Raw genomic sequence first — 14,263 nt, 5'->3', positions numbered from 1 at the left:
TTACATATGCTATGGCTTGTTTCTGCTGCTTCTTCACACTCTTTCAGAAGATGCGTCACAGCACCCCCTACCGAAAATCAGAATCAGAAGGAGCTTTATTGCCAAGTTTGCTTGCACACACAAGGATTTTTTTTTGGTACTGAGGCTTCCAGTGGACATATACAAAAACAAATACAACAAGAAACATAATACTACAAATTATAAGAATAATAAATATAAATATAAATATATGAGAATATAAGTATCACAGTTGGGTTTAGTCAGAATAGTCGACATTTACAGATTATGAACATATTTATAGTGTTTTGAATATTATAAATAAATAAATCTACATATAAGTATCACCTGAGTTGTAGGGTATTGCACTAAACAGTGCGAGTATTGCACTTAAGGCATATGCCTCGGGAGGTGTGTTAAAGGATTAGTTCACCCAAAAATGAAAATTATGTCATTAATGACTCACCCTCATGTCGTTCCAAGCCCGTAAGACCTCCATTCATCTTCAGAACACAGTTTAAGATATTTTAGATTTAGTCCGAGAGATTTCTGTCCCTCCATTGAAAATCTATGTACAGTATACTGTCCTTGTCCAGAAAGGCAATAAAGACATCATCAAAGTAGTCCACAGGACCTCAGGGGGTTAGTTAGAATTTTTTGAAGCATCGAAAATACATTTTGTTCCAAAAATAACAAAAACGATGACTTTATTCAGCATTGTATTCTCTTCCGGTTTTGTTGACTGGTTTTGTAGTCTGCAGTCCATTGTAGTCTCCTGATGTCTGATTTGGTAGCTGAACCAAACCAGACAGTGATGGAAGTGCATAAAACAGACTCAATGACGGCTGAGTAGAACTGAATCAGCAGCTCCTGTGGCAGGTTGAACTTCCTCAGCTGGCGAATGAAGTACAGTCTCTGCTGGGCTTTTTTCACAACGGAGTCAATGTGATTGTCCCACTTCAGGTCCTGAGAGATGATAGTGCCCAGGAACCTGAATGACTCCACCGCTTCCACAGTGCTGTTCATGATGGTGAGTGGGAGGAGTGCTGGGCTTTTCCTCCTGAAGTCCAGGATCATCTCCACTGTTTTGAGCGTGTTCAGCTCAAGGTTGTTATAACTGCACCAGACAGCCAGCTGTTCAATCTCCAGTCTGTAAGCAGACTTGTCACCGTTTTGGATGAGACCGATGACAGTGGTGTCGTCTGCAAATTTCAGGAGCTTGACAGTGGGGTCTTTAGAAGTGCAGTCATTAGTGTACAGGGAGAAGAGCAGTGGGGAGGGAACGCACCCTTGGGGGGCACCAGTGCTGGTGGTGAGAGTCATGGATGTGAGTTTCCCCAGTCTCACTCGCTGCTGCCGGTCCGTCAGGAAGCTGGAGATCCACTGACAGATCGAGGATGGTATGGAGAGCTGGGTCAGTTTGGTTGTGAGAAGATCAGGCATGATGGAATTGAAGGCCGAACTGAAGTCCACAAAGAGGATCCTTGCATAAGTCCCTGGTCTGTCGAGATGTTGCAGGATATAATGCAGTCCCGTGTTGACTGCATCATCCACAGACCTGTTTGCTCTGTAAGCAAACTGAAAGGGATCCAGCAGGGGTCCAGTGATCTCCTCCAGATGGGCCAACACCAGTCTTTGAAACGACTTCATGACCATAGACGTTAGAGCGACAGGTCTGTAGTCATTAAGTCCAGTGATTTTGGTTTTTTGGGGGACAGGAATGATAGTGGAGTGTTTGAAGCAGCAGGGAACTTCACACTGCTCCAATGCTTTATTGAAGATCTGTGTGAAGACCGGGGCCAGTTGGTCAGCGTAGGCTTTTAGACAAGCAGACGAGATGCCGTCTGGGCCTGAGGCTTTCCTAGTCTTCTGTTTTTTGAAGACTCTGCTCACGTCCTCCACACAGACCTTAAGCTCAGGTTGGATGGCAGGAGGGGGGGAGTAATGGGGGTGCAGGAGGTGATGGTGAATGTGTGAAGTGCAGGTCTGAGCCGGTGTGTGGTGTGAATGAGGACTTTTCAAACCTGCAATAAAATGAGTTTAAATCATCAGCCAGGTGTTGATTGTCCACAGATTGGGGGGATGGTGACTTGTAGTTGGTGATGTTCCTCAGGCCATTTCAGATTGATGATGGGTCGTTGGCTGAAAACTGTTTTTTTTCAGTTTTTCAGAGTAGCTTCTTTTAGCAACTCTGATCTCCTTTGTCAGTCTGTTTCTGGCCTGGTTATACAAGATTTTATCCCCACTTCTGTAGGCATCCTCTTTGGCATGATGAAGGTGTTTGAGTTTCCCAGTAAACCATGGTTTATCATTAGTAAATGATAAGAATGTCCTGGTAGGAATGCATGTATCCTCACAGAAACTTATATATGATGTTACAGTATCTGTGAGCTCATTCAGATAGTTGGTAGCAGTTTCAAAAACAGTCCAATCAGTGCAATCAAAGCAGGCCTGTAGATCCTGCTCTGCTTCATTGGTCCATCTTTTAACAGTCTTCAACACAGGTTTAGCTGATTTCAGTTTCTGCCTGTAGGTCGGTATGAGATGAATACGGAATCCGTTGGTGGAGTGATACGCATTTTTTATTGTGGTGTAACAGTGGTCCAGTATATTACTGTCTCTTGTGGGACATGTAACGTGCTGTCTGTATTTTGGTAGTTCACGGGAAAGATTTGCTTTGTTAAAATCCCCAAGAATGATTAAAAAAGAGTCTGGGTACCTTTGTTCCGTTTCAGCTATTTGTTCAGCCAGCTGTTGTAGCGCCGCGCTCACGCACGCGTCTGGAGGGATGTATGCATTCACGAGAATGAAAGAGGAAAACTCCCGAGGCGAGTAGAAGGGTTTACAGTTTATGAAATGTGCCTCTAAATTAGGAGAGCACATCTTCTTCAGTTTTGATACATCTGAACACCAACTTTCGTTAATGTAGAAACACAATCCACCACCTCTCGTTTTCCCAGTTAGCTCCGCGATGCAATTCACTTGGAACAGCTGGAAGCCCGGCAGATGTATTGCGTTGTTCAGTATGGCTTCACTCAGCCAGGTTTCAGTGAAGCACAGAGCAGCAGAGTTTAAAAAATCCTTGTTAGTGCGGGTGAGGAGAAGTTCATTCGTTTTGTTAGGAAGGGATCGGAGATTCGCAAGATGAATACTGGGGACCGCAGTGCGGAGGCCGCGCTCGCGGAGTTTAACCAGCGCGCCGGCGCACTTCCCGCGTTTGCGTCTGACCGCGCGTTTGAACAACACCGCTGCCCCTCCGACGAGAATGTCCAGCAAAACGTCTGAATAATCAAAAACTGTAGAAAAGGTTTTCTGTTGTGTGTTTCCTAATGTCCAGTAGTTCGTCTTTGGTGAAACTGATAGGAAAAGAATGACTAAACGCAGAACAAACGAACAAAAACAGCGCAATAGCTGGAGAGCCCCACACCGAGGCAGCCGTCTGCGGCGCCATCTTGAAAGTACGGAAAAACTGGAAAATCCAGTTTCATTTTAAAGGGTAACTAAACCCTAAACCAACTTTTTTTAGTTAATGATCTGTAAGAATGGGGCTTTATTAGTACTGTTCATTGATTCAAGTAACTTTTTTGACATTTGTGTATAAAGTGTTTTAATTCTACTATATATGGTGTAAAAACGTCTGAGTGCTGCCCTCTTCAGGTTGAACGGTGGCAACTGCAGTTGAATTTTCCTATTGGATGTTTGGGGTGGTTCGTGACGTAAGGGGTTGTTGGTGAGGTAGGCAAGTTCCATACAGACAGATGCGTCTCAGGTGCACGCCCCCCTCCGCTGGGCTCCGACCACTTTTCCAGTATTTTTCAAATATTGCCAGTGGCTGGAGTCAGGCTCTGACCAGGGGTTTAGTTACCCTTTAATGCCTTTTATTTTTATTTTATTTTATGCCTTCATTCTTCATGAAGATGCCTTTATTGAAAATAAATAAATGTATGATGACATAAATATTAATAAACAATAAATGTTGCTATGAATAGATCAATATTATTTATTATAATTATTATTATTTATTGTCTTTATATACAGGTCCTTCTCAAAAAATTAGCATATTGTGATAAAGTTCATTATTTTCCATAATGTAATGATAAAAATTAAACTTTATATATTTGCACACCAACTGAAATATTTCAGGTCTTTTATTGTTTAATACTGATGATTTTGGCATACAGCTCATGAAAACCCAAAATTCCTATCTCAAAAAATTAGCATATTTCATCCGACCAATAAAATAAGTGTTTTTTTAATACAAAAAATGTCAACCTTCAAATAATTATGTTCAGTTATGCACTCAATACTTGTTCGGGAATCCTTTTGCAGAAATGACTGCTTCAATGCGGCGTGGCATGGAGGCAATCAGCCTGTGGCACTGCTGAGGTGTTATGGAGGCCCAGGATGCTTCGATAGCGGCCTTAAGCTCATCCAGAGTGTTGGGTCTTGCGTCTCTCAACTTTCTCTTCACAATATCCCACAGATTCTCTATGGGGTTCAGGTCAGGAGAGTTGGCAGGCCAATTGAGCACAGTAATACCATGGACAGTAAACCATTTACCAGTGGTTTTGGCATTGTGAGCAGGTGCCAGGTCGTGCTGAAAAATGAAATCTTCATCTCCATAAAGCTTTTCAGCAGATGGAAGCATGAAGTGCTCCAAAATCTCCTGATAGCTAGCTGCATTGACCCTGCCCTTGGTAAAACACAGTGGACCAACACCAGCAGCTGACTGTGGGTACTTGACACTGGACTTCAGGCATTTTGGCATTTCCTTCTCCCCAGTCTTCCTCCAGACTCTGGCACCTTGATTTCCAAATGACATACAAAATTTGCTTTCATCTGTAAAAAGTACTTTGGATCACTGAGCAACAGTCCAGTGCTGCTTCTCTGTAGCCCAGGTCAGGCGCTTCTGCCGCTGTTTCTGGTTCAAAAGTGGCTTGACCTGGGGAATGCGGCACCTGTAGCCCATTTCCTGCACACGCCTGTGCACGGTGGCTCTGGATGTTTCTACTACAGACTCAGTCCACTGCTTCCGCAGGTCCCCCAAGGTCTGGAATCGGTCCTTCTCCACAATCTTACTCAGGGTCCGGTCACCTCTTCTCGTTGTGCAGCGTTTTTTGCCACACTTTTTCCTTCCCACAGACTTCCCACTGAGGTGCCTTGATACAGCACTCTGGGAACAGCCTATTTGTTCAGAAATTTCTTTCTGTGTCTTACCCTCTTGCTTGAGGGTGTCAATGATGGCCTTCTGGACAGCAGTCAGGTCGGCAGTCTTACCCATGATTGCGGTTTTGAGTAATGAAACAGGCTGGGAGTTTTTAAAAGCCTCAGGAATCTTTTGCAGGTGTTTAGAGTTAATTAGTTGATTCATGAAATGCTAATTTTTTGAGATAGGAATTTTGGGTTTTCATGAGCTGTATGCCAAAATCATCAGTATTAAAACAATAAAAGACCTGAAATATTTCAGTTGGTGTGCAATGAATCTAAAATATATGAAAGTTTAATTTTTATCATTACATTATGGAAAATAATGAACTTTATCACAATATGCTAACTTTTTGTGAAGGACCTATATTTGTTGGGTTTTAGGGAACATAATAATTTGTTTTAAAGACTTAAAGTTGTGTCCCCAGGTTATGCATCATGCAGTGGATGTGATAGTTCTGTTAGTGTCAAATTGAGTCATTTATCATGTCATGTAACAACCATCCCAGATGCAATTTACAAGTTAAATGACTTGCTCAAAGGTACACTGACTGGCTAGAGACATTAAATCAACATATTTGTACAACCTCACACTGTTTTTGTGCTCCCTCTACAGGCTAATGTCGAAAAAACAGCTTTCATCCTATCCTACCTGACCTCTAAAGGCAGAGTCCCTCTCCTCGGGCTCAATGATGTCATCAGTACCATCCTCCGTGTGGGGAATAAAAAACAAATTAGCTGGCTTCTTCTGCAGGGCCTCCACCAATCACGGTTCGCCTCTAGTCCCAATACAGGTAGGCTAATGATACTGATGTATATAATAGTAGAAAAAGTGTACACTACCATATAAAGTTTGAGATCGGTAAGACTCCAAACCTTCCATTTCAAATGGCCACACTTTGATGAACTTCATCAAACTGAATCATTATGTTGTTTCAGAAAGTAAAATGTTTGTTTGTTTTCAGGGGTCTCTAAACGAATGGAGTGGCTACTGGAGTTAATGGGCCACATCAGAAACGTTGCATACGGATCTCCCTCTGTTAAATGTGTCAATGTAATAGAGGTATGTGCAATGTGACTGCGCTGCAAAATCTTTTTGCTTCAATTTATCGGGCACTGGTTTCTTTTAGGTCGCTTTACAGTCGTATGTGGATTTGCCTCTCAGAAGAGCATTCACTGCCATCTTGAAAGTGTTCTTAGTTGCCTTGCTGTGGGCCTAATGATATAAACAGTTATTTCCTCTATAAAACGCATTACCCGCTGCAGGAAACTACCTGTTCACTGACAGATTAAAATTATGCGCTAACGCAACGCTGTTTTACTTGGTAAAAACAATCATACTAAAAATAAATGTGAGTTTTTTGAAAGTTACTCTGTGCCTGCTATGAGACACTTGTTGCACACTGTAGTAGCTGGATCGAAATTAGGATATCATATTATTAAAAGCTGGTACAACTTGGAAATGCTAAATGGAATGCAATTCATTTTAAAATATAGTGTACGGCAGACAAAATGCTATATTACTGTTACTACAAATAAAGCTCTTTATGATTATGCTATGTAAGCCACTTGACAGAATAGTGTCTCTGAGGTACAAACATGTTACTCGTGGTAAATCAAGAAAACAAGAGATTCAAACAATAAGATTAACCATGTTAAGCTTTATAACAATGATTCATTTTCTGTCGATAAAGGTATCTAAACAGTTGCTCACCTGTCTAATAAAACACATAATATATTACAGTGTCTTTTGTGTTTTCATAGTTTCTACGGAAGTAAAACTGAAGGGTAACGCAGATACGACGTCACGTCATATGACGATGGACGACGCATTGACACGGGCCGTTACACTCGTAAAAATTGCTGATTTTTATTGATTTAAACATTGTTGGAAACATTTGGCATGATGTAAGCACACAAGGCAACAAAATATATTACACTGTTCTAGTGGTTTTTGGATATTTTATTCCAAAAATCTTGCATATTTTGCCTTTAAATCGGCATGAAACGAGTCTTTTATTTCTCTTTTTCTCTATGCGCTGATTTATCAAACAGGAAAAAAAAGTTATTTGTCTATTGGGAATTGTTTGGATGGTTGTGGTTTGCTATTGGTCGATCTCATGTAAGTCACAGGTTGCCCTGCCCTCATGCCAGTAAACACATCATCAGAAGCGATGAGATGTTGATGCAAGCGAGAGGGGAAGATTTTTTGATTAAATATTGTGAGGGCAAATGAATGTGCACGGCAATATTTGACTGATTTCAAGGTGACTCTAACCATAATGTCAACTTTCACTTTGCAGGGCACAGACTTCCTCCTCGGTGTGTTTGCTGCAGCAGTGGCATCCTGGGCGGACCATTGCTCCCCGCTTCTCATTGGCATCAGAGCCCAGTGGTTTCCCTGGCATCAGTGCTCTCAGTCGACAGAGCTCACTCATGGCCTGTATGTCAACCCTGCCAGCACTGAGCTGTCGGTCTCCTCATGCCTCTCTGGACTCCCGTACAGCATCAAGCAGCTCCTCGCCAAAGAGCCGTGGAAGGCCCAGTCACTAAAGGTATGGCATGTTTTACTATTTAAATATGTAGTTCTGGTGATTGTCATGTGTTGCTTGAAAGAGTTAAATTTGCACAGTTTAAAATTTATTTCATATCCATTGCCCAAATGTTACAGAATGAGCTACACACCATTGTAATACTTCCAATACTTACAGTCCTCAACCTTAAATATGAGCAATATCAATAGTAATTAAAAATTCCAGTTTATCTATTCTATTGTTCAACATTGCATTTATTTGATCAAAAATACAGTAAAAAGTAATGTTTAGAAAAAAGATTACAATTTAAAATAACTGTTTTCTATACTAATATATTTTAAAATGTAATTATTCCTGTGATCATAGCTGAATTTTCAGCATCATTCCTCCAGTCTTCAGTGTCACATGATCCTTCAGAAATCATTCTAATATAATGATTTGATGCTTAAGAAACATTTTTTATTATTATCAATGTTTAAAACAGTTAAAATATTTATGGAAACCGTGATACAATTTTTCAGAACTCTCTGATGAATAGAGTTCAAACGAAAAGCATTTATTTGAAATAGAATTTAAAGTCTTTATTATCACTTTTGATCAATTTAGTGTTGCTTTGCTAAATAAAAAGAAAAGAAAAAAAGACTGACTCCATTCTTTCTTTCTGTATGCCATCAGTTCATCGACTGGCTCTTCAGTATCACTGAAGCTCCTAAGCTGAGTTTCTCTGAGACTGCCCTACTTACAGCCAGAGGTGAGATTCTTTGTTTTAAACAAAATCAGTCTGTGTGTAATGAATGAATATAATATCCAAATTTCACTTTTTGAATGGAATTACTGAAATCAACTTTTTGATGATATTCTAATTATATGTCCAGCACCTGTATATACATTCTCTCATTTGACTGATTTGTATCTTTTATTTGTCTTAGCGGCATTAATGTCTCTGAGATCCACGGTGGAGTTCAGGAAGAAGGGTGTGTGGACCAGGGCGTATGGCTGGTGATCCTGTGAAAGCGACGGCACACCAACGGCTAGATTGTTTTCTTGCCTGTTTGGAGGAGCATCTACATAACAGTGCTAATGTTTGAACAATTCACAAACTCTAGTGATAACCCCAATCTGTTACCAGCCAGAGACACAACTGACATGCTTAATAGACTGAAAGTAGGAATACCATAGTATTCTTTTAGAAAAAACGTGACAGTGCAACTAAAAATGGGCTCAGAAAGCATCGTTTTCAACTTTTGTTAATTTCCACGTTCATGCTTTGCATGTAAAATGTATTGACTATTTTTTTTGTGACCAGTTATGTAAAATAAATTTATCTGTGCCATACCAAGTATCTTTTTCTTTTTAAATGAAGCTCACTCTTTTTGCATACATTTTCTTTCACTAAAAACTTTAAAAACTTAAAAAGAACGCTGATTTTATACTCTTGCTTCCTTTAACCCGACAGCTTTCTCTTTCCAATCAGCCACTCTGATACTGAATACAATATCTGATGCCTGATGGTCTATCTGGTCCATACTGTAGCTTAGGCTAGCCAAGAACTGCCCATTTAGGCCACCATTTCAGATACCCTGAACAGACTAAATTGGGCTTCATGGTGAATCAGGTTAGACAAAAACACGTTTTGGAAGAAGAGTTTATGATGCATTGACTCATTATTAGAGTAAAGACATTTAGAATATCACACAAGATTTCTATTTCAAATAAATGCTGTTCTATTGAACTTTCTATTCATCAAATAATTCTGAAAAAAATGTACCACCATTTTCACAAAAATAAAAATAAATTAAGCAGCACCTGTCAGTGTTTTAACACTGACTCGAAATGTTTCTTAATCATCAGATCAGCATATTCGATTGTTTTCTAAAGGATCATGTGACACTGGAGTAATGATGCTGAAAATTCAGCTTTGAGCACAGGAATAAATTACATTTTAAAATAAACATATTTTTTTTTATTATTATAATATTTTGCTGTTTCACTGCATTTTAATCAAATAAATGCAGCCTAGTTGAGCATAAGACACTACTTTCAAAAACATTTTTTTTAAAATCGAACCAATCCCAAACTCTTCTGAACATACTGTGTAATTTTCCACTTAATCAAATTACAATTTGTTTGGAGGAATTCTGTGCTGTCTAAGTTTCATCAGATTTGCCTGGCAGAAGATTATATTATTTGTTAAGGTAATGGTTCAGGAGCCTCGCGCAGTGATTGGTCCGTTCCTTCTATGAGGTGTGGAGACAGTCACTTTAATTCAACAAAGAGCTCCAGTGTCATGCCATGGATCATCGCTGTGGAGTAATTTATAATGTAGAGAAGAAGGTTTGGAAACTTGCAGACTGTGAGCAGAGACTCAACTTTCTCTGCGTCAAACAGCAACCGCCTTTTTTCCCTCCTGAACCTAAACAACAATCTTTTGCTGCGCTCAGATCATAACTACCGTAATTTGGAAGAGATGGACACCTGTGACGTTATACTCGGGAGTATGCGAGTATTGCGTTTCTATGTCAACACTATCCATGCCGATTTTGTAGCAGTCAGGTGGTACAGATCAGTGGTCTTTAAGTTGTTTATGTTCATTATTGTACTGAGCAAAATTATAAACGCAACACTTTTGTTTTCGCCCCCATTTTTCATGAGCTGAACTCAAAGATCTAAGACTTTTTCTATGTACACAAAAGGCCTATTTCTCTCAAATATTGTTCACAAATCTGTCTAAATCTGTTAGTGAGCACTTCTCCTTTACCGAGATTATTCATCTACCTCACAGTTGTGGCATATCAAGATGCTGATTAGACTATTGATTATTATAATAATAATAATCAATAGTCTATGATTATTGCACAGGTGTGCCTTAGGCTAGCCACAATAAAATGCCACTCTAAAATGTGCAGTTTTATCACACAGCACAATGCCACAGATGTCGCAAGTTTTGAGGGAGCGTGCAATTGGCATGCTGACTGCAGGAATGTCCACCAGAGCTGTTGCCCGTGAATTGAATGTTCATTTTTCTAGCATAAGCCGTCTCCAAAGGCGTTTCAGAGAATTTGGCAGAAAATCCAACCGGCCTCACAACCGCAGACCACGTGTAACCACACCAGCCCAGGATCTTGACATCCAGCATCTTCACCTCTAAGATCGTCTGAGACCAGCCACCCGAACAGCTGCTGCAACAATTGGTTTGCATAACCAAAGAATTTCTGCACAAACTGTCAGAAACCGTCTCAGGGAAGCTCATCTGCATGCTTGTCGTCCTCATCGGAGTCCTCATAGGCGTATGTTATGGACAACGAACACAGGTGCATTTAATTGATGGCATATTGAATGCACAGAGATACCGTGACGAGATCCTGAGGCCCATTGATGTGCCATTCATCAACGACCATCACCTCATGTTACAGCATGATAATGCACGGCCCCATGTTGCAAGGATCTGTACACAATTTCTGTAAGCTGAAAACATCCCAGTTCTTGCATGGCCAGCATACTCACTGGACATGTCACCCTTTGAGCATGTTTGAGATGCTCTGGATTGGCGTATACGACAGTGTGTTCCAGGTCCTGCCAATATCCAGCAACTTCGCACAGCCATTGAAGAGGAGTGGTCCAACATTCCACAGGCCACAATCAACAACCTGATCAACTCTATGTGAAGAAGATGTGTTGCACTGACCGGTTTTCGGAGCTTTCAAAGCTAGCTCGCTATTGCTAACCTCTCCAAAAATTGCCCACCCTACCTTTAATTGTGTAAAGGAACACAATATAGGTAACATTGACACAGTACCTTCTTTGCTTTGTTTTTAACTGCTAAATATTAAATCAAATGCTTTCCAGAAGTTGGGTAGTTTAATACATCATCTTATTTCATAACTAAAATTAAATGTGAAAAGTAATAGATAATTTCATTAGAATGCAAAGTAATTTTACTGTCAGTAGAGCGCAGTCTTGTGTGGATATCGATATTGTCCTATTAATGCATTACCTGGTTGGGGTTACTTTGATTTTAAACAAATGAATATCAACTCTGGTAGATATTTTCAATGAATGTTAATTCATGAAACTAATTTTTGTTACAACATGAGTGGAAAATTGTGCCTTGAGGCCCGGTTTCACAAATCTGTTTTTCAGATTAGTAAAGTCTCTCATCTCATGTAACTCATGTAAATCTGTGTTTATTTTGTAATTCAATCTGTTTCTAAAGTCTCTTGATTTCCCTTTCGGGCTGAGTTGTCTCTGTTTACTGTGCATTCAAAACAGCCAGTGATGAGGTAAAGTAATACCAGGGTTACTAGTTAATTAAACTTGAAAACTTTGTTACATGAAATAAAAAATATATTTAAAAAAAACTTATTTTATATCAGCTAAGATTTTCATTTTGTTCATCTTTATGTACTAAAATAACTTATTAATGTGCTAAACCTAGCAAATAAAAAATATATAAAGATGTATTTCAAAATAATAATAATGAACAAATAAAAAAATATATAAAGACCTATTTCAAAATAATAATAATGAACAAATAAAAAATATATAAAGACGTATTTCAAAATAATAATAATGATAATACAAATAAGAAAAACACACCACAAAATGATTACAATTTTAACAAAGAAAAAATAAAATATAAAAATAAAGAGTAATTAAAAATATTAATAAAAACTATAATAGTTTTTATATGATAGGCTGTTAAAATAACACTGTATAATATCAAGTACCAAAGTCCAATTTTGTCAGATACCTTTTTTTTTCTGCGAATGAGTAATTATATTCATTTTTATATTCAAAAGCAAATTTATTAGCATTGCTTTTCTCGAAACTATAACAGGTTATTTAATTAAAGGGACAATGTGTAGGAATTTCTCCCATCTAGCGGTGAAATTGTATTTTGCATTCAAACTAATAGCGCCTCGCTTTTTCAAATGCTTGTTGCAACTACGGTAGCCGTTATGTACCAAAAAGCTATGACAGGACGTCTTCTAATAGCACTTCATCGAGTTTTCCTTCGGGTGAACAGGTTTGTTATTTCAAACAAACAGATGTTTGATAGAATTCAAAGTTTCCAAATGCAGAGAAGCGACCAAAAAAAGCTTGTAATTTAGGCCGTAGCATTGACTTAACATTACCTGTTGAGAAGAAAGCAGGCCAGTTCAGCGTCTCTTTTGAAAGCTTTCTCCTGCATCAACCCCTTTCCACCTGGAAAAAGCTATCCCGACATTAAACCTTGTGTTTTGCAATCTCCGGTCCTGTGGCTCCAGATAAGTATGGTCCTCCATCATAAATAACCGTGCAGTGCAGCCTTTTAAACTTGCCGGGGCAGTGACAAGCGTCTCTCAAATCTTCTTGTCCGGTTCTGCTGCTTTCAGTTACGTGACGCTGGCTCTGAACGAAAACGTTGTGGAAACGCATTGGCATAGTACTTTTTGTCCCTCTCTGCTATTATAGTTTTTCAAGATGGCGGAACGACATGGAAGCCTCCGTGGACCTACCCGTCACATGTATATAAAGATAATAAATTCTTCGTTCATGAGGATAAGTCAGTTCATTGGCATTGGTATTTGTACACCATTGAGGACATATTTATGAATAAAAATATTGATTTTAGATAATAAAATACTTAAACTACACATTGTCCCTTTAAGATTTATTAAAATTTTCGGCCTCTTGATCTTATTCACTGTGAGCTGTAAGCTATTATTCTCTGTAAAGTGTTTTTAACAGTCTTTTTTAGAGGAAAAAGTGGTGCAAAGTCAATTTGAATTGAAGAAGAAACAAGGGGCCTCATCTGGGGCCGGATCTGGGCCGACACTATGTTGCTGTCTGGGGAAAATGAATGAATCCACAAAAAAGAACGTGTGTCTACGTCTCTCTTCCAGATGTGAAATTTAAATTGCAAATGCTATTGAAATTGTGCGCAGCTGAATGGTTTCAGATCTCTCCCTTGTAAACATAGTCAACGTCTAAATGCTTTAATTAAGAATGGCGAGAGGCAAGATTTGCTTAAATTTCCAAATACCTGCCATACTTCACATTAGGCCTGGTTTTACAGACTGGGGCCAGATTAAGCAAGGACTAGGACATTTGAGAAACTTTTATAAACGTGCCTAAGAAAAAACATTACTGTGCATCTTGAGACAACACAATGTCACTGACATATTTTAAGATTTAGTATCAGTGCATCAGTTGCTTTCAGTTAAAACAGCTCGAACGTGCATTTTTAGTCTGGGACTACACTGAAGACTTGTCTGTGAAACCGGGGCTTAATGTATCGATATTTCCTTTCTTTGAGTCACCTGATTTGCCTGTTGTACTCATGTTTTGAGTAAAGAAATTTGTAAGTGTAATGCCTAAAGAGCCCATGGCCGTGAAGGTCACTGTGATGTCAGAGATTACCTTGTTTTTTATTGGTCTGTTCATGGCAGAAATTTGTGAAAGGTGTGGTGAGTCAGCAGCATCATGACATACATGTGGAATCCCACATTTATTAGGAATTGCACTGGGAGATCATCTGTAGAGAC

At 39.2% G+C, this 14,263-nt stretch overlaps 1 protein-coding gene across 2 annotated transcripts in view; it reads left to right on the top strand.

Annotated features, from left to right (window-relative positions):
- Positions 1–9,071, top strand: part of focad (focadhesin) — an 80,977-nt gene extending 71,906 nt beyond the window's left edge. For both annotated transcript variants that reach the window (XM_077227824.1, XM_077227825.1), the window contains 5 exons: positions 5,819–5,996; positions 6,168–6,265; positions 7,506–7,757; positions 8,412–8,487; positions 8,666–9,071. In XM_077227824.1, the coding sequence (XP_077083939.1) occupies positions 5,819–5,996; positions 6,168–6,265; positions 7,506–7,757; positions 8,412–8,487; positions 8,666–8,739 (678 nt within the window). In that variant the 3' untranslated portion in view covers positions 8,740–9,071. The remainder of the gene's footprint in view (positions 1–5,818; positions 5,997–6,167; positions 6,266–7,505; positions 7,758–8,411; positions 8,488–8,665) is intronic.
- Positions 9,072–14,263: the final 5,192 nt, after the last annotated feature.

Source organism: Siphateles boraxobius, unplaced genomic scaffold, assembly GCF_051911475.1.
Source record: "Siphateles boraxobius isolate OS27281-9 unplaced genomic scaffold, OSU_SipBor_1 130, whole genome shotgun sequence".
Taxonomy (NCBI): domain Eukaryota; kingdom Metazoa; phylum Chordata; class Actinopteri; order Cypriniformes; family Leuciscidae; genus Siphateles; species Siphateles boraxobius.
Note: the sequence above shows the minus strand (reverse complement) of the source record. Positions and strands in the feature narration are given on the sequence as shown.